At 41.5% G+C, this 24,897-nt stretch overlaps 2 protein-coding genes across 3 annotated transcripts in view; one reads left to right on the forward strand and one right to left on the reverse strand.

Moving 5' to 3' along the window:
* The window catches only part of LOC144492857 (paraspeckle component 1-like), a 40,736-nt gene extending 32,500 nt beyond the window's left edge, over positions 1-8,236 (reverse strand). The window contains exons 1-2 of one of the 2 annotated variants that reach the window (XM_078211380.1): positions 8,051-8,236; positions 7,449-7,806 (exon numbers count right to left, since the gene is read on the reverse strand). In XM_078211380.1, coding sequence (XP_078067506.1) covers positions 7,449-7,802 — 354 coding nt within the window. In that variant the 5' untranslated portion in view covers positions 7,803-7,806; positions 8,051-8,236. The remainder of the gene's footprint in view (positions 1-7,448; positions 7,807-8,050) is intronic. The other variant, XM_078211381.1, reaches the window with a different exon arrangement.
* Positions 8,237-18,723: 10,487 nt separating this feature from the next.
* Positions 18,724-23,071, forward strand: c1galt1c1 (C1GALT1-specific chaperone 1). The gene is made up of 2 exons (XM_078211382.1): positions 18,724-18,793; positions 19,079-23,071. The coding sequence occupies exon 2, from the start codon at positions 19,085-19,087 to the stop codon at positions 20,039-20,041; it is 957 nt and encodes a 318-aa protein (XP_078067508.1). The 5' UTR covers positions 18,724-18,793; positions 19,079-19,084; the 3' UTR covers positions 20,042-23,071.
* Positions 23,072-24,897: the final 1,826 nt, after the last annotated feature.

The following is a 24,897-nucleotide window of genomic DNA, read 5'->3' on the forward strand; positions in this document are numbered from 1 at the left end:
TCCAGATTGATCTCGGCTCTGGGTCAGCGCCTCATCATCATCATTGTGTGGGTGATACGGTCCTCAGCCATCAGACTTCACGGAATCAAGAGTTAATCTTGAGGACTCCGAAGGCAATTACCTCCCAACTCTACATTACCATACCGCCATCTCTGGTGCCTATGTCCTGCCAGTGGAACAGGCCACATCCAGGGATGATGATGGCTGAGATATTGAAAGATAGACGGTGTTGAACATTCGTGCTGCTTCAATCGGGAAGGTGCGAAGGTTCTTCGTGTTTTTGAAGCCACACTCATCCACCCCATCTAGGGAGCATTCCATCACACTCCTGACTTGCATCTTGTTGGTGGGACAGATAGGAATTACTTGCTGCAGAATTCCCACTCTCTGACCGGCTCCTGCATCTACAGTATTTATATGGCCAGTTACAGCAGTCTCCAGAGATTTCGTGACATTAATGCCATTGAATATCATGAGCAAATGGCCGATTACACTAGTGAGGCACAAATGTTACTTGCCACATCAGTCCAAGCCTGAATGCTGTCCAAGTCTTGCTGCATATTGACCGATTACTTACTTAAGTATATTTGGAGCATTAACCTTTTGTGTGGCACCTTGTCTGAAGTCTTTGGAAATCCAAGTATTGACTTGTTTCCTGTTCTGTACCCTACTCATCAATCAGGATTGCCCTGTTGACTTTGGCTGATCATACCATGATCTAAGTGTGCTGTTAAGACTTCCTTAATAAGACTTCAGCATTTTCCCAACAACGGATTTCAGGCTTGTTGGACTGCAGTTCCATTTCTTCCTTTCTTTTGAAAAGTAGTGCTAGATTTGCTAACTTCCAATCTTAAAAGAAAAAGCTCCAACTTGAACAATCTTTCCTGAAAGCTGGCATTGACTGAATGCACTGAAATATCCTCCAAGACCAAAACCATTGCCTTCAGTCCCCACAACTATATTCCCAAGCCATTCTCTGAGGCTGAACCAGAATCTGAACCAGACAGTTCACAACCACAGCATCCTATTTGACCCCCAGCTGACATCTTCAAGACTGCCCATATCCACATCAGCAATATTGCCTGACTCAGGCATCTTAGCTCATATGATACTGAGGTCTTCATCTATGCTTTAGTCACTTCTCGACAACTATTTAAAGACTCTCCTCGCAGACCTCTCTCTATAAACATGAGTTCATCCAAAACTATGCCATACATTTACCAATCAGGGCTCTTTCACCCATCACCTCATGTATGCTGATGCATCCCATGGTTGGGGAACAACATTGGTTTTCAGTCCAGCAAAACCTGTATTTTAAAATTCTCATGCTGGTGTTCAAATCTCTCCATGGCCTGACCCCTCCTCATCTGTAACCTCCTCCAGCTCTGCAACCATCCAAGATCTCTACCCATCCAATCTAGCTTCGTGTGCAACCTGCCCTATTTTATTACTCCACCATCGTTGATGACTGTGCCTTCAATTGCGTAGGCCTTAATCTCTGGAAGTGTCTCCCCACCAATGACACTGCAAGGTTAATATGTGGAGACTGCCTATCCTTTTTGGGAAACTGGTCTCCAGTGCTAACAGTTCAAAATATATTGCCATCTCCTTGCGCTGATAGGACGACAACAATTAGCAAGAGCTCTATGAGCCAGATCCAGAGCTTTGCTTTGAAGTGGGAACTCTCCTATAGGAGTGTTACATCAATTTTTCTTTATGGCCAAACTTTTCAGGTGGTTTGAGTCTTAGCATTCAAGGAAATGATTTCCATAGTTGGCAGATATAGTAGTCCATAATGTGTATTATAGATAAGATGTAAATCTCAAACCAACTCATTTATGCATCTATGTATTATATATAGTAGCTAGAAATTAAATGAGAACTGACTAGAGTTAAATACATGATTTACAGTTCATGCAATAACGATTCAAGACTCAATCCTTCAGTTTGATAAGCCACAATGTGAGACTACTTCAGTTAAAATGCAAGTTTATTTACAACTATGTCAATGCACCATCTCCAGAGCAGAATTGCTCCACTTTCAGGAAAAAAGCAGGGCCAACGCTGAAATGCATGGAGAATGTTAAAGCAGATGGTTAAATATAATCCCGTCCCAACTATACAAGAGAGATCTGAACTTTCAGTCAAGCAATTATGGTGTTTTAGGCTGAAAGCACATTCCTGGATCACAATTTCTTGGGATTCAAGGACAATTAAAAAATAAGGCTTAACACACAGGATTCTAAGAGTTCCAACTTAGCATCACAAATCAAACAGACTCCACACTTATCAACATTAAAAGAACTTGAATTTTGTTTTGGTTCCTCATGGTGCACAAGTAAAAATTCAGGATAAAGCAGTAAGCAACTTAAATCATCACAATAAATGAGGTTTCAGAGAATATCTAACAGACAATATTTAAACTGATCTCAACTATGGGGGTAGGAAGGCAATTACAAGCCAAGATATTGACTTGGGGCAGAATAGCATGGTCCTCCATTCCTGATAAACATAGAAAAACTACAGCACAATACAGGCCCTTCAGCCCACAAAGCTGTGCCGAACATGTCCCTACCTTAGCGATTACTAGGCTTACCTATAACCCTCTATCTTACTAAGATCCATGTACTTATCAAAAAGTCTCTTAAAAGACCCTATCGAATCCGCCTCCACCACCTTTGCTGGCAGCCCATTCCATGCACCCACCACCCTCAGTGAAAAACTTACCCCTGACATCTCCTCTGTACCTACTCCCCAGCACCTTAAACCTGTGTCCTCGAGACATCCATTTCAGCCCTGGGAAAAAGCCTCTGGCTATCCACTCGATCAATACCTCTCAACATCTTATACACCTCTATCAGGTCACCCCTCATCTCTCCAAGGAGAAAAGGCCGAGCTCACAACCTATCCTCATAAGGCATGCTCCCCAACCCAGGCAACATCCTTGTAAATCTCCTCTGCACCCTTTCTATGGCTTCCACATCCTTCCTGTAATGAGGCGACCAGAACTGAGCACAGTACTCCAAGTGGGGTCTGACCAGGGTCCTATATAGCTGCAACATTATCTCACGACTCCTAAACTCAATTCCTCGATTGATGAAGGCCAGTACATTATACGTCTTCTTAACCACTGCCTCAACCTGCACAGAGCGTCCTATGAACTCGGACCCCAAGATCCTTCTGATCTTCCACTCTGCCAAGAGTCCTACCATTATTATATTCCGCCATCCTATTTGACCTGCCAAAATGAACCACCTCACACTTATCTGCCACTTCTCCGCCCAGTCTTGCATCCTATCAATGTCTCGCTGCAACTTCTGACATCCCTCCACACTATCCACAACACCTCCAACCTGTGTGTCATCAGCAAACTTACCAACCCATCCCTCCACTTCCTCATCCAGGTCATTTATAAAAATCACAAAGATTAAGGGTCCCAGAACAGATCCCTGGGGCACTCCACTGGTGACCGACCTCCATGCAGAATATGACCCATCTATAACCACTCTTTGCCTTCTGTGGGCAAGCCAGTTCTGGATCCACAAAGCAATGTCCCCTTGGATCCCATACCCCCTCACTTTCTCAATAAGCCTTGGATGGGGCACCTTATCAAATGCCTTGCTGAAGTCCATATATACTATATCTACTGCTCTTCCTTCATCAATGTGTTTAGTCACATCCTCACAAAATTCAATCAGGCTCGTGCGGCATGATCTGCCTTTGACAAAGCCATGCTGACTATTCTTAACCATATTATACCTCTCCAAATGTTCATAAATCCTGCCTCTCAGTATCTTCTCCATCAACTTACCAACCACTGAGGTTAGACTCACTGGTCTATAATTTCCAGGGCTATCTCTATCTTTCTTGAATAAAGGAACAACTTCCGCAATCCTCCAGAACCTCTCCTGTCTCCATTGATGATGCAAAGATCATTGCCAGAGGCTCAGCAATCTCCTCACTCACCTCCCACAGTAGCCTGGGGTACATCTCATCCGGTCCCGGCGACTTATCTAACTTGATGCTTTTCAAAAGCTCCAACACATCCTCTTTCTTAATATCTACATGCTCAAGCTTTTCAGTCTGCTGCAAGTCTGCACTACAACCACCAAGATCCTTTTCCATAGTGAATACTGAAGTATTCATTAAGCACCTCTGCTATTTCTTCCGGTTCCATACAAACTTTCCCAACGTCACACTTGATAGGTCCTATTCTTTAACGTCTTATCCTCTTGCTCTTCACATACATGTAGAATGCCTTGGGGTTTTCCTTAATCCTGCCTGCCAGCCAAGGCCTTCTCATGACCCCTTCTGGCTCTCCTAATTTCCTTCTCAAGATCCTTCCTATTAGCCGTATACTCTTCAAGATCTCTAACATTACCTAGCTCCCTGAACCTTTTGTAACCTTTTCTTCTTGACTAGATTCATTACAGCCTTTATACACCACGGTTCCAGTAACCTACCATAACTTCCCTGTCTCATTGGAACATTACTATGCAGAACTCCAGACAAATATTCCCTGAAAATTTGCCACATTTCTTCCGTACATTTCCCTGAGAAAACCTCTTTCCACTTTAGGCCTCCAATTTCCTGCCTGATAGCCTCATAATTCCCCTTACTCCAATTAAACACTTTTCTAACTTGTCTGATCCTATCTCTCTCCAATGCTATTGTAAAGGAAATAGAATTATGATCACTATCTCCAAAATGCTCTCCCACTGAGAGATCTGACACCTGCCCAGGTTAATTTCCCAATACCAAATCAAGTACAGCCTCTCCTCTTGTAGGCTTATCTACATACTATGTCAAGAAACCCTCCTGAACACACCTAACAAACTCCTCCCCATCTACACCCCTTACTCTAGGGAGATTCCAATCAATATTTGGGAAATTAAAATCTCCCATCACGACTACTGTTATTATTACACCTTAAGAGTTTTAACACCACCAGGTTAACCTGGTGTTGTTAAAACTCTTACTGTGTTCACCCCAGTCCAACGCCGGCATCTCCCATCATTATTACACCTTTCCAGGATCTGTTTCCCTATCTGCTCCTCAACATCCTATTACTATTGGGCGGCCTATAGAAAACATCCAGTAAAGTTATTGACCCCTTCCTGTTCCTCACCTCCACCCACAGAGACTCCGTAGACAATCCCTCCAAGGTGTCCATCTTTTCTGCAGCCGTGACACTATCTCTGATCAATAGTGCCACTCCCCCACCTCTTTTGCCTCCCTCCCTGTCCCTTCTGAAACATCTGAAACCCGGCACTTGACGTAACCAGTCCTATCCCTGAGTCATCCAAGTCTCTGTAATGGCCACCACATCATATTTCCAAGTAGTGATCCACGCTCTAAGCTCATCCACTTTGTTCACAACACTCCTTGCGTTAAAATAGACACATCTCAAACCTTCGGTCTGAGTGCGCCCCTTCTCTATCACCTGCCTATACTCCCTCTCACACTGTCGACAAGCTTTCTCTATTTGTGAGCTAACCTCCTCTCTCTCCCAGTCACTTCAATTTGATTCCCACCCCCCAACCATTCTAGTTTAAACTCTCCCCAGTAGCCTGAGCAAACCTCCCCACCTGGATATTGGTCCCCCTGGGATTCAAGTGCAACCCGTCCTTATTGTACAGGTCACACCTGCCCCAAAAGAGGTCCCAATGATCCAGAAACCTGAATCCCTGCCCCCTGCTCCAATCCCTCAGCCATGCATTTATCCTCCACCTCATTCCATTCCTACTCTCCTACATGTCCTACATCAAGCTACTCTCCTACATCTTGCAAACCGTGCTGGAAAATGTGCAGATACCAAATGATAACAGGGTCACAGTTTAATTTCCTGCAATGTAAAAAAAAAGACACCAACACTTATTTACACTTTATACATTGATAACCAATTAAATTAACGAGGCATTATTAAGGATGCCATAACACTTCCTCTTCTAATATTGCTGTTCTTTATGGGTCAACAACTCATCAAGTTGCTGATCCATAAAGAACCAGCAGCAAATAATTACCCAGATTTTGGGAGTACAAATATCCAATGCCAGTAAGTTAAGTCACCTCTTATTAATTTAAGTTTCTCTTGGACAAGAAGGGGTCGAAGTACATTTAAGTATTTCACATGCTGGCAATGATCCCCAATTACAATTTATCTAGGCCAACTTGAAAAGATAACATGACCCAATACATAATTTGTCTTTGTGAGGTAGAAGGCTCAGATCAGAATGTGTGGCTAAAACAAAATAAGGTTGAATAATAAATTTAACCAATTACTAATACAATTAAACACCACCTTAAAAATTGTTTTTGATGGTTAAAAAACAGAATTCCAAGAACTGTGAATCAAACTACAATTCATATTTTCTGATCCAGTAGGTTATCCTGAAGTGTTCCAATAATCTCATTTTACTCGGGACAAGAGGTGAATTAAAGGGTAGGGTGTTGGGCATTTTTAGTCCAGAATTCCATTCCCTTTAAGATTGTCAGTCACTGCTGGCAATATGCATTTAAGAGTAGGCATTAATATGCTGAAATGGTCAATATTGGAGACAAAATTCTATTAAAACAAAATGTTCCAATATCCAATGAGTGACTCAACAAGCAAGAGGCTTGCATAAACCTGCAGTTATTTGTACTTTGCAGGACCTTACTAACAGGTAGAAAATTGAGGTCTGGAGGGAATAATTTTGGTCCAAACTCAAAACTTCAAGTCAGACATTTGGCAAATGGGGTGCTGGGTTCACGCCTTACTCCAAAAATATATCTTGCAGTTTACATATAGAACTTTCTAATAAAAATTAATGAACTTCATACACTTGGACGATTAATATTGCCCAACTTTCCAGCTGTGAAAAAAGGCAATTTTTTTTTAAAAATGTATTATTCTGCTGCACTGACAATCCAAGTTTATAATTTTCCCCCAAAGCAATCAAATAAATTGATTTGGCTTTTTCCAATGTACAGGATGTATGAACAGGCCAGACCTCTGAATGGTACAAATTAACCAGTTATCAATGACAGTGAAAAAATGGTTAAACGAAATCGCGTCAGCCAGCACTGTAAAATAAAAAGAAACATTACAACAACCCTCTTTTTGATTGGTACAAATTAACCACTTATCAATGGTAAAAAGAAAACACGTCAGCTAGCACCTCAAAACAAAAAGAAACATTACAACACAAAACATTCCGAAATTTCCCTTTACAAATGCCGGCTCTCAATTTTAATATTCACCAACACTCTTTCCAACACTATTTAAAGACACAACGGGTCAAAATCATTGAGGGCAGCCGTAATATTTATTCATTGCCGTATGGATATGTGCACCGATTTGTGTAGTGAGTGAGTGGGAAGGAATAGCTGGTAGGTGCGAGGAATGGTGTGCGTGGGTGGGGAGGGGCAGAGAACAAAGACCCTGGGAGGAGGCCGCAGCAACTCACCAGCCGGATGAAGCCGAAGCCTTTATCCTTGTTGATGAAGATCTCGGACGGCTCGCCGTACTTGTCGAACATCTTCTTGAACTCGTCGTCGGTCACGTCGTTGGGCAGGTTGCCGACGAACAGGCGGCAGCGCTGCGTGTAGGTCTTCTCGCCGGGCTTGCGGAAATTGGTCATGTCGACGGTGATGCCGGCCTCGGGCCGCTCGACGCCACGCCGGGAGGCCGCCTGGTGATGGTGGTTATTGGCGGCTCCACCGCCGGGCCCGGAGCCTGCATCCTGGCGGTATTCCCTCTTGCGCGGGCTGCTGTTGTCGTTGCGGTTCCTGCCGCCGGATTTCTGGATGTGATCTTGCATGATTCTGAGATTCAACAACAATAAAAAAAAATCTAAAAATTCAACGGAAAACAAAAAAAATCCGCCTCCCGCTCGATTTTTTTTTCTCCCTTCAGGCCCCTATTTTTGATGCGTATTTTTTTTAAAAAAACGCAGATTTAAAACATTTTTTGAACGCAAGATAGCGGGGGGGGGGGAATTATGCGTCGGCTATTTTGACTAGAAATCGTTGAATTTTGGAGGGGGGGCTGAATTTGATCTTTTTTTACCTCACGATCTCAGGCCGCTACTGACGAACAACCAAAGCCGCGAGGAAAAAGGGCGCCGGGGAAAAGAAGCCCGCACCTCAACCGAACTTGAGAACCGTGGGGGGGAGGGGAGGGGGACGGGGACGTGGGGGTGGAGCGGAGAATGGCCGTGGTCCCGTCCCTCTGGATTGTTGATTGGCCAGATCTGTCAGATCGATGACGATCCGTCATGATGTCACAATGGGAAAGGGCATGTCGCTGGCCGCTTATTGGTCAGTCCGCCCGTCACTCAATTCTCAAGCCCGGGGGGGGGGGGGGATGGGCGTCATTTTGTTCGTGCGAGCCGAAGGTCGGCATGTGCTTCTGTTCTGCGTCATTTGCGGTGCGGGCGGCGACTCGTGAAAATCATTCCAAATCTTATTTGTTTTAAAAACTCCGTTGAAAGTGTAATTAAAAACCAGGAACTTTCGGTAATGATTAAAAGTCAATTTCATCTTTCTCAAGATGTTTTTTTTTGTAAGTTCGGGGGAAATTTTTTTCAGTTGAGGTTTAGCCAAATCAAAATAATTCATAGTTTCACCGTCGCAAAACGTTTGTTCTTTCGAGAGGGAGGCGCTATTTTCTTTTTTTTAAGGAAGAGAAGGCCCAGGAGAACTTTGTATGCCTGTTTAGGGCAAGGAAAGGTGCACCAGTAAACCAGGATTTTTGTTAAATCTTAACTTCTCTGCTTTTCTAAAGGCAGTTTACATTTCTGTAAGTTCTGGGACACATTATTAAGAGAAGCAATGCAAGTCGAAAATTTAAAGTTAAGCACTAGGGTTTATTTGTGGAGGAATAGAAGTGAAGCCAATTTTGTATCAAACCTTGGTTAAACCACACTTGTTTAAACCTCCATGGGAGTTGGCTTGAGTCAATGCTGGCTATGATTCGTTTGAATTGAATGCCCTGTTTCTGTACTGTAGATTCAATGTTGAACTTTCAATCACTCTCTCCCTTTTGCTTCACGTTTATGTATGCTTCTATTTATTCATTCACATGATATAGGTGTTGCTGGTAAGATCAGAATTTATTGCCCACCCCCAGTTGTTGGAGAATATGGTGTTGAGCCATCTTCTTGAACTGCTCCAGCCACTGTGCTGTTAAGAAGGGAGTTCCAGGATTTTTAACCCAGCAATTCTGGAAGAACAAGTTCCAAATTAATATGGTGTATGACTTGAAGGGGAACTTACAGGTGATGCTGTTCCAAGGTGCCTGTTTCCCTTTTATATCCGTGTAGTAAAGGTTGCATGCTTGAAAGATGCTGACAAGAAAATGTCTTGGATGGTGTCAATCCTCTTCTATGTTACTGGAGTTGCCCCCATCCAGGTAAGTGGAGAGTACTCCATTACACTGATATAAATGCTTTGGGGAAACATGGTGAGTAATTCTCCCCACTATACCCACCCCTGATGTCCTCTTATAGCTGAAGTATTTATGTGGCTGGTCCAGTTAAGTTTCTGTTCAGTGGTGACTCTCCAGGATATTTTGAGGAATGCAGTGATGATAATGCCATTGAATGTTAAGGGGAAGTAGTTAAGACTCATTTCATGGGACTTGAAATTTATGATGTGGAGATGCCGGGGTTGGACTGGGGTAAACACAGTAAGAAGTCTCAACATCAGGTTAAAGCCCAGCAGGTTTATTTGGTAGCACAAGCTTTCGGAGTGTCGCTCCTTCAGGTGAGTGAGGAGTTGTGTTCACAAACAGGGCATATATTTACAAGATAATGGTTGGAATGCGAGTCTTTGCAGGTAATCAAGTCTTAAGGTACAGACAATGAGTGGAGAGGGGGTTAAGCACAGGTTAAAGAGGTGTGTATTGTCTCCAGCCAGGACAGTTACTGAGATTATACAAGTCCAGGCAAGTTGTGGAGGTTACAGATAGTGTGACATGAACCCAAGATCGCGGTTGAGGCCGTCCTCGTGTGCGGAACTTGGCTATCAGTTTCTGCTCAGCGATTTATGCGTTGTCGTGTGTCGCGAAGGCCGCCTTGGAGAACGCTTATCCGAAGATCAGAGGCTGAATGCCTGTGACTGCTGAAGTGTTCCCAAGTGTTCCCCAACAGGAAGAGAACACTCCTGCCTGGTGATTGTTGAGTGGTGTTCGTTCATCCATTGTCGTAGCATCTGCATGGCCTCCCCAATGTACCATGCCTCGGGACATCCTTTCCTGCAGCATATCAGTTAGACAATGAGTCACAAGAGTATGTACTGTGTACCTGGTGCTTAACCCTCTCTCCACTCACATTGTCTGTATCTGTAAAGACTTGATTACCTGTAAAGACTCGCATTCCAACCATTATCTTGTAAATTGAGTGCATGTCTATATATGCCCTGTTTGTGAACGCAACTCCTCACTCACCTGAAGAAGGAGTGACACTCCGAAAGCTTGTACTACCAAATAAACCTTTGGACTTTAACCTAGTGTTCTGAGATTTCTTACTGTACTTGAGATTTGAGCAGGATTTTGATGCAGAGGTAGAGAGAGAATTTCACACGTGGCCTAGACTGCTAAAGGAACCGCCACAAATGGCAGAGTGAAGAGTGGATTGTTGCACCAGTGGAAACAGTGGCTTTTTTTTTAAATTTAGGAGCAAGTAAAGTTTTTAAAGTTTACTTATTAGTCACAAGTAAGGCTTACATTTAACACTGCAATAAAATTACTGTGAAATTTCTCTCATCACCACAGTCCAGCACCTGTTCGGGTCAATGCACCTAACCAGCACGTCTTTCAGAATGTGGGAGGAAACCAGAGCACCTGGAGGAAACCCACGGAGACACGGGGAGAACGTGCAAACTCCACACAAACAGTGACCCAAGCCAGGAATTGAACCCAGGTCCCTGGCACTGTGAGGCAGCAGTGCTAACCACTGTGCTACCATGCTGCCCCCAAAGTCACATGGTGTAACCATTTCATTTGAAGGTTTGTGCAAGCAAGGGTACCACAGAAGATTGACTTGTAAAAGTGGGAATTAAATAATCATATCCTCTCAAAGGTTTAATTGATTGGACAACTTTGTTTTTGTGAAGGCCGCCTCCCTTTGGACACACTTGCAGAAGATATATCACACAGGCATTGGAATTACCCAATAGTTGCTGAAGAGCCTTCATGATCTCCCAAAACAGCTATTTTAGACTTTAGATAAATTTTCTCTTTCTATCCATTCAGTCCAGCTCCAGGTAATCAGTTCAGTTTTTTAAAATCTGTATCCTGTGCATTATTTGATTCATTCATTAGTGTTACCTGTTTCCCAGAAAGTGGACTGCCATGGATCTCTCTCAGTATGTACCCTGCTGCCCCTATACATTCTACAAGTCAACTTCATCCAAATCCATTATATTTATCATCTGTTTTCTCCTTTGCTTCCTTCTCTTGTTTCCTGGCAATCTCTCGTTCTAATATTTATCACTATCTATCGTCTGCCCTAGTGTGACCAAAATATTGTTTTCTTCCTTTAATTTTATACATTAATTCCCTCTTTTTTCCAGCCCTTCCACATTAGTCTTTGTGTAGGATACGCAGAACATTCTCTTGTATGTCCATATCTCAAATGCATTCAGCTTATCGATAGTCTCTTATTTGTTGTCTCCAAGGCATATAACATCGCTGACAAAATGTAGCATCCCAACATTCTTTTCCAAAGATTCAGGTTTGGCATATTTAATTTTAAACATCTTTCATTCTGACAAAAATGGTTTTGGCTGTCTTAATTCTCATTTGGATCCCTTTACATATTCACATTTCCCTACACTGGCAAATTTCACTACAGACTTTCAATACTTGTGTTGCCCTCCAGAAGACCTACTCTATACAGCCTCACTGCATTCCAAATTTGGGCTCCCATCTTAAACTATTTTTCTCTCATTTTAATCCATGTTTTCTCACACTAAATTGAAATGCAGATTCCAATTGACCTTCAATGAACCCACCAGCCCAATTTCCATGTCTGCTGCAGTCACAGCCTATCTGCCCTGTGTTACAACAATCATATAAACTTCACCATTGTGTTTTTGGATTTTTTTTATTTGTCAGAATGTTATAGTTTTAATTTAGAATAAATGAAAAGGATCATGTAATCTGTGACGTCCATCTGACTCCAGTTGGGTGATAAACTAAGGATCAAAGGTAATTAACTATTATTAATTATTGTATTACTGTAAGGTAGGAGACCCAATTTTCAAAAATATTTCAGGACAATCAGAACTGTTACTATCAATTGAGACTTTAAGTCTCCTGAAACTCGTAAAGCTGTTGACAGTTTCAAGATTATAAATAGTTGCATTGAAACCTGTCCCTTTGTTTCCAAGATGAAAGGCTGTTGTAGACAGGGACAGCTAATTATCATTTCTAATTGGGGACTGAGCCAAGGTATTTCCTGTTGTCATGGAGCCGGGGGTAGGGCTTTCCTATAAACCCTGGAATGACAGGGTCAGCTGTAGTGTTGGTCTTGTGTAGTTTGCAGTTGAGTTGGGGGAGCAAAAGAGAAAACTTGAAGGCCAGCACCTTGAGCAATTACTTGGGATAGAATTAGTAATCACGTGGAAAAATGTGGGTTGATTAGGAAGAGCCAGCATGGATTTCCAAAAGGGAAATCTTATTTAACAAACTTGTTGGAGCTTTTTGATTTGATTTATTGTCACATGTATTAGCATACAGTGAAAAGTATTGATTCTTGTGTGCTATACAGACAAAGCATACCATTCATAGAGAAGGAAAGGAGAGAGTGCAGAATGTAGTGTTACAATCATAGCTAGGTTATAGAGGAAGATCAACTTAATGCAAGGTAGATCCATTCAAAAGTCTGACGGCAGCAGGGAAGAAGCTGTTCTTGAGTCGGTTTGTACGTGACTTAGGGCAGACTTTTGTATACAGAAAGGGTTGATGAGGGTTTTTAGTCATTCATGCGACATGGGTGTCGCTGGCTGGCCAGCATTTATTGCCCATCCCTAGTTGCCCGAGGGCAGTTGAAAGGCAACGACATTTCTGTGGCTCTGGCATGTAGGCCAGACCAGATAAGGACAACAAATTTCCTTCCTTAAAGGACATTAATGAGCCCAGATGGGTTTTTCCAACAGTTGACAATAGTTTCACGGTCATCAGTAATTCCAGATATTTTTTATTGAATTCAAATTCTACTGCCTGCCGTGGCGGGATTTGAACCTGGGTCCCCAGAAAATTAACTGAGTTTCTGTATAATACCACTAGGCCATCGCCTCCCCAACATAATGCTGTTGATGTGGGGTACATGGACTTTAAAAAGGCATTCTATAAGATGCCACAAAACAGACTCATGAGAAAAGTTATTGTTCATGGATTAAAAGAGACAAAAGCAACATGGATACAAAATTATCTGAATAATCAGAAGCAGAGAGTAATGATCAATAGATATTTTTCAGGCTGGAGGAAGGATTGTATTGGTGTTCCCCAAGGGTCAGTATTGGGATCCTTGATTTCCCTGGGTATATATTAATGATCTATGTCTTGGAATGCAGAGGACAGTTTCAAAGTTTGTGGATGGTATGAAACTTGGAAGCATTGGAAACTGAAGAGGACAATGTAGAACCTCAAAAGAAGGATGACAATTTGGTGGAGTGGGCAGGTAGTTGTCAGATGAAATTCAATGCAGAGAAGTGTAAGGTGATGCATTTTTGTAGGGAAAAGATGGAGACACAATATAAAACAAGGGGTAAAATTCTTCAGGGGTGCAGAAGCAGAGGGACCTAGGTGTATATGTGCATTGATCATTGAAGGTGCCAGGGACCCCAGTTCGATTCCCCGCTTGGGTCACTGCCTGTGCAGAGTCTGCATGTCCTCCCGCTGTGAGGGGAATGAAAGTAATGTACTACTATTGCTATTGAAACACCGCATACTGGAATGGCTGGCATTTTGCAGTGTAGTTAAGAAACCAGTAATTAAAGCAGTGCAAAAAGGCCTAGATAATGAAGGCATGAATTAGTTGCAGCAGTGATGGATAGGTAGTGATATAAATAGACAACATGTTGGAGGTAGAAGACTGCTCCAAATGCCGGACAGTTGCTGATGCAAGTGCTGTCAACCTGCAAATGAGGTTGTGCACAAGACACCTTGTACCTTTTCTTCAGCAAGTGTGAAGCTGTGTAAATGTGGTATTCAGTCAATTTTGAAGGGACGATTCACTAAATATGAATTAACGTAAGCACTTAAGTGAAGGAACTTGGAGGAGAAGACAATGGTGCAGAGCGCACCTTTGTTGCATCATAATATGAAAGCACTTTATGACTGTGTGAAGGGGAGATATGTGCTTGTACATCGCATTAATGGCATCCTATGAGACTGGCTGAGAGAAACAAACCCTTCTCATCCTTCTAGATTTCAATACTCTCCTGGCTTGTTTCCAATTTCCACCCTCCATAGTATTGAGCTCATCCAAAATTCAGTTACCCATATCCTAATTTTCATCAAATCCCATTTACCATCGCCACTGTGCTTATGAACTAACGTTTGCTACCAGTACTCACTTGTACTAATAGGCCTGGTTATGGCGCAAGATTAGGAGACATATGTCATGATAGTAAGCATAGGATACAGAGGAAACTGCAGTAGGAAGTCGAGAGTTAAAGGCAGCAGTCCCATGGTGGAATAATGTTGATATAGGTAGGGTAGAGTTGACATGGAACATTAACAAACTGTTATCCAAGTTCCCAAAAGTGTGGTAGGTGAGAAGTCCTGAAGCTGTTTGAAGGATAGAGTATCAAAGACACTGCATTGATGAAGGTATTTCCCCGGAATGAAAATCCAAGAGGTGCAGAATCAGTTGCAGGACATACTTAACAGTGGTAAAGTTGGAGGTCACCACAAGGTCTGCAAGTGGCAGGGAAAAATTCTTCAGCCCAGGAACTAAACTGCAATGAACCTGAAAGACCAATAGAACATTCATTGATTCAGTAGGTAAGAGCTGTAAGATGTTCAAAGTTGCTTTAAACATTATGCAACATATCAGCGATACACCATATCAGACTGTACTGTAGGGTTTCTATGATTTCTACACTGGCTGAGTCCAGTGTAGAAATGTCACATTGATATACTGCAATCTCCAGGAACTTGAAATCCAAACCTGAAAAATAACCCATTGCTCTGCAAGGATGGCTAAGAAGTAGGGTGGGTTTCAGAGATGGGCAGTGGCAATTTAAACTAGTAATTAATTTGTAATTTGGACTAAAATACACTCACACTCAGGAACTGGAAGAGATGGTAAAAAGAAAATCCTGCATGCTTGTTAACATCTTTCATGACCTCACAAGATCCCAAAGCACTTAACAGCCAATTAAGTACTTGTGTAATGTAGGAAATGTGGCAGCAAATTTGCACAAAGCAACTAATCGTCATTGTCAGCATCTATCCATCAATCTAAGATGAGGGGCATGCAGCAAATCCACAGGGGCTAGGATAGTTTCATCATGGTGCATTTTTGCTGACGGCTGACGAGTTCAATCCATGAACAAGTGCCACATCTAAGGTGGTTATCAGGTGTCATTGTGGATTGTTGTTTTCCATGTTGACGCCTGATGCCAAGCTCCTGTAGCCACTGATAGTGATGATGGCGCATGCTGGCCCACAGGTGATTGTTATTTTCCTCTGGCATCTGTTGGTGTCTCCCAATATAAATTCATATTTAAGATCTTCATGTCATGTTAGCAAGCATCCTTGAAGAGGAGCTTTAAGAATCCTACTGGTCTTCTCCAGCTATCTTGCCATACATAAAATCCTTAGGTATGTGTTCACCATCCTTCCGGCAAATATGCACAAGCCAGCAAAGTTGCCTCTGCTTAATGACTGCCAACATACTTGGGTGTTTTGTCTTTGAGTGGACTGCCAGCTGCATGAGTGATTTTTGTCATTCCATGAGATACCCAGAATATGCCACAAACAGCAAAGGTGAAAGTTGTTGAGCTTTCTTGATAGTGATTGGTAGTCCATGTTTCACAGCGAGACAAGTTGCTAAGAAGACATCTATCATGTTATCCTTGGATCACTTGTTAATAGATATCTTTAACTTCTTGCCTTTGCTTATCTCAACTCTAATTTGACCCAGTTTTGGGGATGTTACATTCATTAGGTGATGGATGAACCTTTATACCTAGATCTTTTATCTCATGGTTTCCTGAGATAATCTGCAACTGTTCAACCCCAGAATAGCAGGACTATCTGGTTTGGTGAAAAAATATGCATTTAATACCTTTTCCTTTGTCGTTCCATTGATTTGATTTGGGCTGTTCCTAGCTATTGTATCTCAGATCTCCATCCTATTAGCATGACATGACTCGGTTTCAGAGTGCCTTTCCTTGGGTAAACATTTTCTTTTAAATTTTCAAGAAAGATCATACGGTACAGTCTGAGTGGGATTATGTTCCCTGTGCTCTGCGAACCAGTTTCAGCTTCAAATTTATTATTGAGGACTTATTCCTCCTCATCTTCCTGGTTGGAATGTTTGTATGAATTTATTTTCACTGGCATCAGTCATGTGCAGCCATTTCATGCTGCATTTTGTCATTTTTTAGGCTATGGGTGGTTTGGTTTCTGTTATGTGTATTCGTCCTGTTGCTCTGTCTTTGATAACCCATTTACCATCTTTCTTTGTACTGCACTTCATTTTCCAGTGATTTGGCTTTCCACGAGTTCTGTAGTTTGATCCATATGTGGGACATTATCTTCTGTCTGAATTCATGTGGTGGTCCACAGCTCTAGCATATCCATCTCTCTGGTGTGCATTTGTCACTATTTCACAATATCAACCTTGCATCTCTTGACTTAACTGGAAGTTAACCATTTGGGTAGTAACCATTTTCATCTGTCTACTTGTGGCTTCATGTGCTCTGGCTGTGTCTCCAGCCTGCCATGTTGTCAGCTTGTCTTTTCCAAAACCAATCTTTTTGTACTTCAGGGTGTGCAGAGTCCCAAATGAGCTAATCCAGCAGCCTTTCATATGTGTCCTTAAATTTACATTTCCTGGCTGCATTTTATAATCTTATAAAATTGTCAACTGACTCACCTGATTCCTGCCTTAGATCTTAACTTTATTAAAAAATCATTAACAGGATGTGGATATGGCTGGGTCAGCATTTAATGCATTCTTTAATTTTCTTTGAAGATGGTGGTGAGTTGCCGCCTTTAACTGCTGCAGTCCATGCGGTGTAGGCATACTCATGGTACTGTTACTGAGGGACTTCCAGGAGTTTGACCCAGTGACAGTATTTCCAAGTCGCAACAATATTACCAAGTCGGGACAGTGAGTGACTTGGATGTGAATTTCCAATTGGTGGTGTTCCTATGTGTCGTGGGCCCTTCAAAATTATAACAGTTGTGGGTTTGGAAGGTACTGCCTAAGAGCCGTGATGAGATCCTGCAGTGCGTCTTGTGGCCAATACACATTGCTACCACTGTTCGTTGATGGTAGGGGGAATAAATGTTTGTGGAAGGGATGCCAATCAAGCAGGTCACTTTTCCTGGATGGCATCATGCTTCTTGTGTTGTTGGAACTGCACTCATCCAGGCAAGTGGAGAGAATTCCATCATAAGTGGGTTTTTACAATAGTTGACAATTTTAACTCCAGATTTTTAAAATTCTATTTAAATTCCACCATCTGGGGTGGTGGGAGTCGAATCTGCATCCCCAGACCATCACCCCGAGTCACTGGATTACTAGCCCAGTGACTACCAGTATACCATCACCTCCCAAGTAGTTATCAGTAGATCTGATAATTTGACTTTGACTGGAGAGATGAGCTCGGTCTCATGTCACAGGATGGAAAGCCAAATTCTGGGACAATCCTGGAAAATCTACAACAGTTGGTCACTCTGCCCATAATTTAGAAATGAGCACCCTTTAGACTCGATGCTGGAGCTTTTTGAGTGCATCTATTCCTTGCTATTCTTTATGGGGCTTGTAGACTGATAAATGGACACACACATTGACTTCAGTGCAACAGTGAATTTGGCATCATGAGATATATTTTTTAATAAATTGAACAAAAATGAGTGAGGGTGGCAGCCCCTGGTGGGACACTGCAACTAAACGAAATCTCAAAGGATTGTTAACTAAACCAGTTTCAAGACAGCTCTGATGAAGGGTCATCCTTGCTCGAAACTTTGGCTCTATTCTCTCTCCACAGATGCTGTCAGATTTTCCAGCGTTTTCTGTTTCTATAAACCAAAGTATGATTCCCAGGGGTGATGCACCCTACCATAAGACCATAAAATATAGAATTGGGCCATTTGGCCCACTGAGTCTGCTCCACCATTCAATCATGGATGATAAGTTTCTCAACCCCATTCTCCTGCCTTTTTCTCCATAATCTTTGATCCCCATACCAATCACGAACAAACAATCACTGTCTTAAATACACTGCAATCCTGACCGCCACAGCCTTCTGTGGCAATGAATTCAATGAGATATATATATTCACATAATTAGTTCCTAACTATTTACGAATAATATAAGTCTGCCCTGTTCTGCTAAGGGGATTTTCACAGTAATTTCGCTGCAGTGTTAACGTAGTCTGCTCATGACACGAATACATTAAAATTAAATAAAGCTGGCGCTTTTGCCAGTAGTCGAGATGGTTGACCCATTGGGGGCTGCCATTTTTGATATTGGCGGAAGCAGGAAATCCGGTTTGGCCCGGAAGTAGAGACGGGGAAGGCTATTGTGTGTTTGCGGCTGTTTTCGGGTGGTGCCGTGAGGCTGAGGTGAGGTTGTGAGGGGAGATCGGGAAGGGAGCGTCAGGAGAGGGGCAGCTGCAGCCTGTCCTGGGCTGGGTTCCGGGACCAGTCAGTTGCCCTGGTGATGGAGCCAGCGCTGCCCGGGTCCCCTTCCGTTGCCTGGGACTCGGCGCCTGGAGCAGCTTTCACTCCCTCACCGCCTGACTATCACTGTCTAAATCAACATTAGATACAGCTTTTTTTTAAAAATCGATGCTGATAAACATTCTGCTTGAAGTGACTTTATTCTCTTCTTTTTCCCCTTCATTCAAGGCGAAGATGATGACAGAAGGCACTTCCTTCATGAAGGGTGTGATGTTGGGGGGATTGTTTTGTTTGGTCTTCACCTTTTTTGCCAACACTAAGATGCGCGGAGACTCAGGACTGCGAAGCCACGAACACCACCACCTCAAAGCACCCAACAAGGAAGAACTGCTGAAGCTTCCCGAGGCAAAGCGTATGGAGCTCAGTCTCACCATCCGTGTGCTGTGTCTGATCATGGTTACACCCAAAGAAATTGGTTATTGGGCCTCCGCGATGGAAACGTGGAGCAAACATTGTGATAAGGCTGTCTTTTACAGCCCGGAGACCATAAAAATCTTCCAATCAGTCAGCCTTGAAACAGAAGATAAATGGATCCAGACCAGAAAAGCCTTCAAGCATGCCTATGAAAACTACAAAGATAATTTCAACTGGTTTTTCTTGGTGGAGTCAACGACGTTTGCCATTATTGAAAATCTTAAGTTCTTTTTGTTGAATAAAGATCCAGAACAGCCCTTCTACGTGGGTCATACAGTCACGTCTGGTGATTTGAATTATGTAGAATCCTCTTCAGGTGTGGTCCTAAGTATAGAAGCATTAGAAAGGCTCTACAGGGTCCTTGATGATCCTGTGAAATGCCCAGAAAAGGGGAGTCTGCTGTGGAAAATGTCTGAAGAAAGGGAACTTGCAGTTTGTCTGAAGTACACAGAAGTTATTGCTCACAATGCAGAAGATGATGAAGGAAAAGAGCTATTCAACTCAAAAAATATAAATACCCTCATTGGGGAGGCAATGTCGAATAACCCAAATGAAGTTGTGGAAGGATGCTGCTCAGATGTGGCCATTACTTTTAATGGGAATTCACCTAATCATATGCATGTCATGATGTATGGCGTTTACAGGCTGCGACCATATGGGCATACATTTAACGATGCGTTGATTTTCATGCCACCTGTAGGCTCAGACAATGATTAAAAGCTTCGACACTAGAGACATTCCGTGATATGAAGTATGAGAACTATAAAAGGAAATGTTTCTGTTGTTTAATATGTACTTCTAGTTTTGTAAAATTTCCAAAAGAGAAATTGTTCCTAACTGAAAATGTGCCTTCAATGTTAATAAGCATAAATGAAATGACTAACAAGGTGGCTGAAAAAAATTGATACTCAATGTTTGCTTAAACTACAGGGTTGACAGCAACATGTTTTAGTTACTGAACCGCAGAGATGATGTTGCTAGGAGTCAGTAAAACATTTTGGCAAGCATCAGAAACTTTTGTTAAATGTTCATGTGAACTTTGAAAAAGCAACCAATGATTGTACAATCATTTATCATTCCAGACCTAAGTTCTGAGCTGTGTAATGTAAGGGTGGTTATAAGCATGTCACTGGTGGTAAAGGTGATAAATTCTTAGTCTCATACAAGAAACCAATGTTGAAATGTATTAGAGTAGAATTTTCCTTCATGCGTATAGGATCTGTTATGTTTGGATATTGTACTGTATTAAGACTGGGTGTTGTGTAATGTAGCTCAATATTTTTATTTTTCTGCTAAGGTGGATCTGGCCTGTCCCTTGAAATCACAATCTATTACTGTTTTTAAAGAAAAGTGCAATGCTGAGGACAAATAGTTTAATCAATAGTGTTGGGTGATGTTTACATGTTGGCACATACAAACATACGAATTAGGAGCAGAAGTAGGTCACTTGGTCCCTTGAGCCTGCTCCCCCATTCAATAAGATCATGGTAGGTACAATTTCAAGCTCTAACCTGCAAAATTGCTCCAATAACCTCAACCTGTAATTGATCAGTGTGTAAATTTACTGCCATTTTCAAAAGTAATTTTTTCTCAAGTGTGACATTGCAATTTAATTAATGCTCTGGACTTGTGCGTGTAGGTTTTGCAGCTGATGTGATTGTGTCACACATCTGCTTCAAACCTTCAACATACTTGACATTGCACGCTATACATTCCACTTGGACCTAGTTATAAAAAATAACAATGATTAAGCAGAACAATGATGCATATAAAAGAAAATAATTTTCTGCAGGTTTTTTCTGAATTTGATAACATTACGTAAGAGAAATAATTGGAGCTTTTCAAATATTTGCCAAACTATAAACATTATATTTATGTAGCATATTTAATGTAGTACAACATCCCCAAAACACACAGCAGTGTAATGTAAAAAATTTCCTCAGCAACAGCAATTTACCTCTGATCTCAGGACGTGCCTATTTGGACCAATTCTCTACAGGGAACATCTGAACGGTAACTTTGAAAGGATGCCTTGATGTAAAGTGGTAATGTCAATGGGATGATAGTAATTACTTTTGCAGGGGGTAAAATATTTGCACACAGTAAAAGATGCTTTTCTGAGAGGGTAATTGTTTCACCAAAGAAGGAACTTCACCGCAATTGCCCATATGTTAGTTAACAATTCCCAGCTTCATTGCCCAAGTACAGCAAACAGGAATTTGTTGAAAATAAAAATGTTACCAGCAAAACGTTCATTATGATATGGTTCTAGAATAGCTTTATTTCGCAACTTTTCTTGTTAGTACGTTTTAATTTCCCTTTGCTTGACCTTCAAAGTGGAGTAAATGAAAGTTGCTATCAGATCTTGTGCCTCTTTTAATCTCCCAAGTTGCACCTTTTGTTGGGATGTCAGCTATTAAGATGTGCCATGCAAGATTACTAATTGTGGTTGTAATTCCAAATATGATTACATATCTTCCCCCTGAGGTTTAAATACCAGGGATGTCCTACCTTTTAGAGCTCAGAATCTGGGGCACATGTCATAGGTGAGCTGCATAAGGCCACATAGAAATGCAATCTCCTATTCACACAGTTACTACATACAAAAACATTGAGGTCCCAAAAACAAACCCCATACACTAAGATACAGTTTCAAAGCACAATCACATACAAAAAATTCAAAGCATTTCTTCCTCCTCTTCATTTCTTTCCCTGCTAGTGTCCTTTCAATCTCCTTTTACTTCCCTTCCCATAATCACATTTTGTTCTTATTCTTCAATACTTCCTTGCCTCTCCCCCTCTCCCGTAAATCTGCTTTTCCCTCTCTTAAAACAGTGGTGTCTAGTCCAATGGGTGGGGAGGGGTTTAATACAGAGGAAACTGGAAAAAAGTCAAGTAAGCAACAATCAGGCTTGGAGCACAGCACCAATGATCTTGGAGATGGGAGGCCTCAATCAGTTGGGTTTGTAGAGAGGAAGTGCATATAGATTTTTAATAATTATCAATATAAATTAGTATTACTAGAAAATGGGAAGTAATTTTATCTGAGATTGTCAGCACTTTAGTTTATAATTTTGTGAATATATCAATTTAATATTGAATATTTCCTGACCTACATTATTTATGGATTAATTGAGATTCAAACAAGTTCTCTCCTGTTTGAGCAACTTTTTTGATTTTGAGGAACAATTTGTCAAAAGTAGATTTTTTTTCCAAGGATGATATGAAGGTAGTTTAATCCAAACTGCATTTTGTATTTGCAACACAATTGCTAAATGCAGCGTACGTAAGAGTTCATGGATGTTGGACTTGGATAGTGAAACACAATTATACAATTATGCATTCATAGATAGTGTAAAGTTTCATCTCAGCATTGTGGCTTTGATTTCAGAAAAGTATAACACAAGCTGTGTACATAGAACCAGTAATAGAGAAATGTATTTGCTGTCTTGGATTACATAATGGGAGAGCATTCTGAGCTGTACAACAAGAAAGCTGCAGCTTTATCACTGGTGGTGGTGGTACTTCCAATGATGACCTTGACATCACATGATTTTTTTTTTGTAGATTATTGGTATCAACATATTCAATGAGGTGGGGAGAGGGGTTGCTAATGGTCTTTTCTTGCCCTGCTTCTTGTGTTCTAATGTATTTGTATTGGGGAAAACTTGTTTCATGTTTTCTATTTAAAATAAAATTTAACTCTGTAAAGATTGAGTCATATTGGGAAATAAATCTAATACGAGCACCTTTCCTAGTGACGTTCATGTCTAAACTGTGAACCAATCTTTGAAATTGGATATTCAGCCTTTATTGAAATAATTTCAATACGGGTTATTCCAAACTGAATCATACTGATGCAATTTTTAAAAATATATCCCAAGTCACTTTATAATCTAAGGTTTGAGAGTATCCTTTGTGATTACAAGAAAATTATTAGTAAATATACCTTACAGATGATTAAGTGACAAAGTACAAAATGTTCAATTAATTAGAAGTACACTGATATTTTTGTACAGACTTTAAAACTCAACCCAATATTGGAATACTTCTATGAAAATTGTGGCTCAATAGCTAGTGTTGTGGTGTAGTCTCTTAATTTTCTATGAAATAGAATTTTAAAATTCAAATGTATGTTATAGAATCTTAGGATGATTGCAACACAGAAGGCTGCTATTCGCCCTGTCATGTCAATGCTGGCTAGTTAAGAGCTACGCAGCTAGTACTCCTTCTGTCTTTTCCCCATAGCCCTGCAATGTTTTCTCTTCAGATAATTAGCCAATTCCCCTTTGAAAGCTACAATTTAATCTGCCTCCAGCACACACTCGGGTGCAATTTGGATCCTAACCACTTGCTGTTTGAAAGAAGTTTTTTCCCTCATGTCACCTCTGAGTCTTTAGTCAGTAATTTTAAATCTGTCATTTCTTGCAGTTGTACTTATTCCATTTCATACAATCAAAGCAACTCCACCATTCTTTCCTTCCTCCCTGTCCTTATGAAAAGTATTTATACTTGAATATTTAGTTTCCAGTTTTGATCATCTTGTAACCACATCTATAAGATAATTTCCATTAACTTCAATTTATGCCGTTGATTCATTTATTTTGTGCCGAATACAACAACACTTAAGAACCATTAATTTTACTTTTTTTTCCCTTATTGGCCTTATTTCTGTCATCTTTTTTATATTTGGACACCCTGCCCTTCTTGTCACACCCTGGTCATCATTACCTAAATAGCTGCCTTGTAATGCTGCCATACCTTTTTGCTTTGTAACCCTACATAGACCCACTCCAGAAACATCCCCCCTCTACTTAGGTTAAAACCATCTCTACTGCCTGAGTTATGCGGTTGGCAGGAACACTGGTCCCAGCACAGTTCAGATGTAGCCTTCCCAATGGTACAGCCCCCACTTTCCCCAGTGCGCCACAAATCCATACCCACTTCTGCCACAACAGTCTTTGAACTATATGTATTCATCTCATTTTACGTGCCTGTGCCAATTTTCACAGCACAGGTCATAATCCAGACATAACTTTGAAGATTCTGTTGTTTAATTTAGTGCCTGACTCCTCATTCTACCTATGGCATTGGTACCTTCATAGACCATGATAAGTTCCTCTCCAGCCCAGAGCATATGTCCTGAACCCTGGAACCGCCTGGACACTCGCTCCTTACTACAGAGAACAGTGTCAATCTCCCTCTTTATACTGTCCCCTACTACCACCACATTCCTATATGCTCCCTCCATTGAATGGCTTTCTGTACCATGGTGCCATAGTCTGTCAGCTCATTCATCCTGCAACCCCACCACCCCTCATCCAAACAAATTGAAAGAACCTCAAACCTGTTGGACAATTGCAGAGGCTGATACTGCTACAGTCCTGCCCTCTGGGTCCCTTTACCTGCCTCAGCTGCAGTCACACTCTCCTGTCGCTAATCACTTTCCCAACCAGAAGATTTTATTCTATAAAATGTATGACTGACTCTTGAAATAAAGCGTCCAGGTAACTCTCTTTCCCTGATGTCAGTGTCCACAGCTCAGACCCCACCGCAGTGACTCAGCTTTGCTG

Source organism: Mustelus asterias, chromosome 4 (genome assembly GCF_964213995.1).
Source record: "Mustelus asterias chromosome 4, sMusAst1.hap1.1, whole genome shotgun sequence".
Lineage (NCBI taxonomy): Eukaryota > Metazoa > Chordata > Chondrichthyes > Carcharhiniformes > Triakidae > Mustelus > Mustelus asterias.

Bases quoted from the DNA above. Each gene is read 5' to 3' on its own strand.
- c1galt1c1 (XM_078211382.1), top strand. From the start codon at position 19,085: ATGATGACAGAAGGCACTTCCTTCATGAAGGGTGTGATGTTGGGGGGA.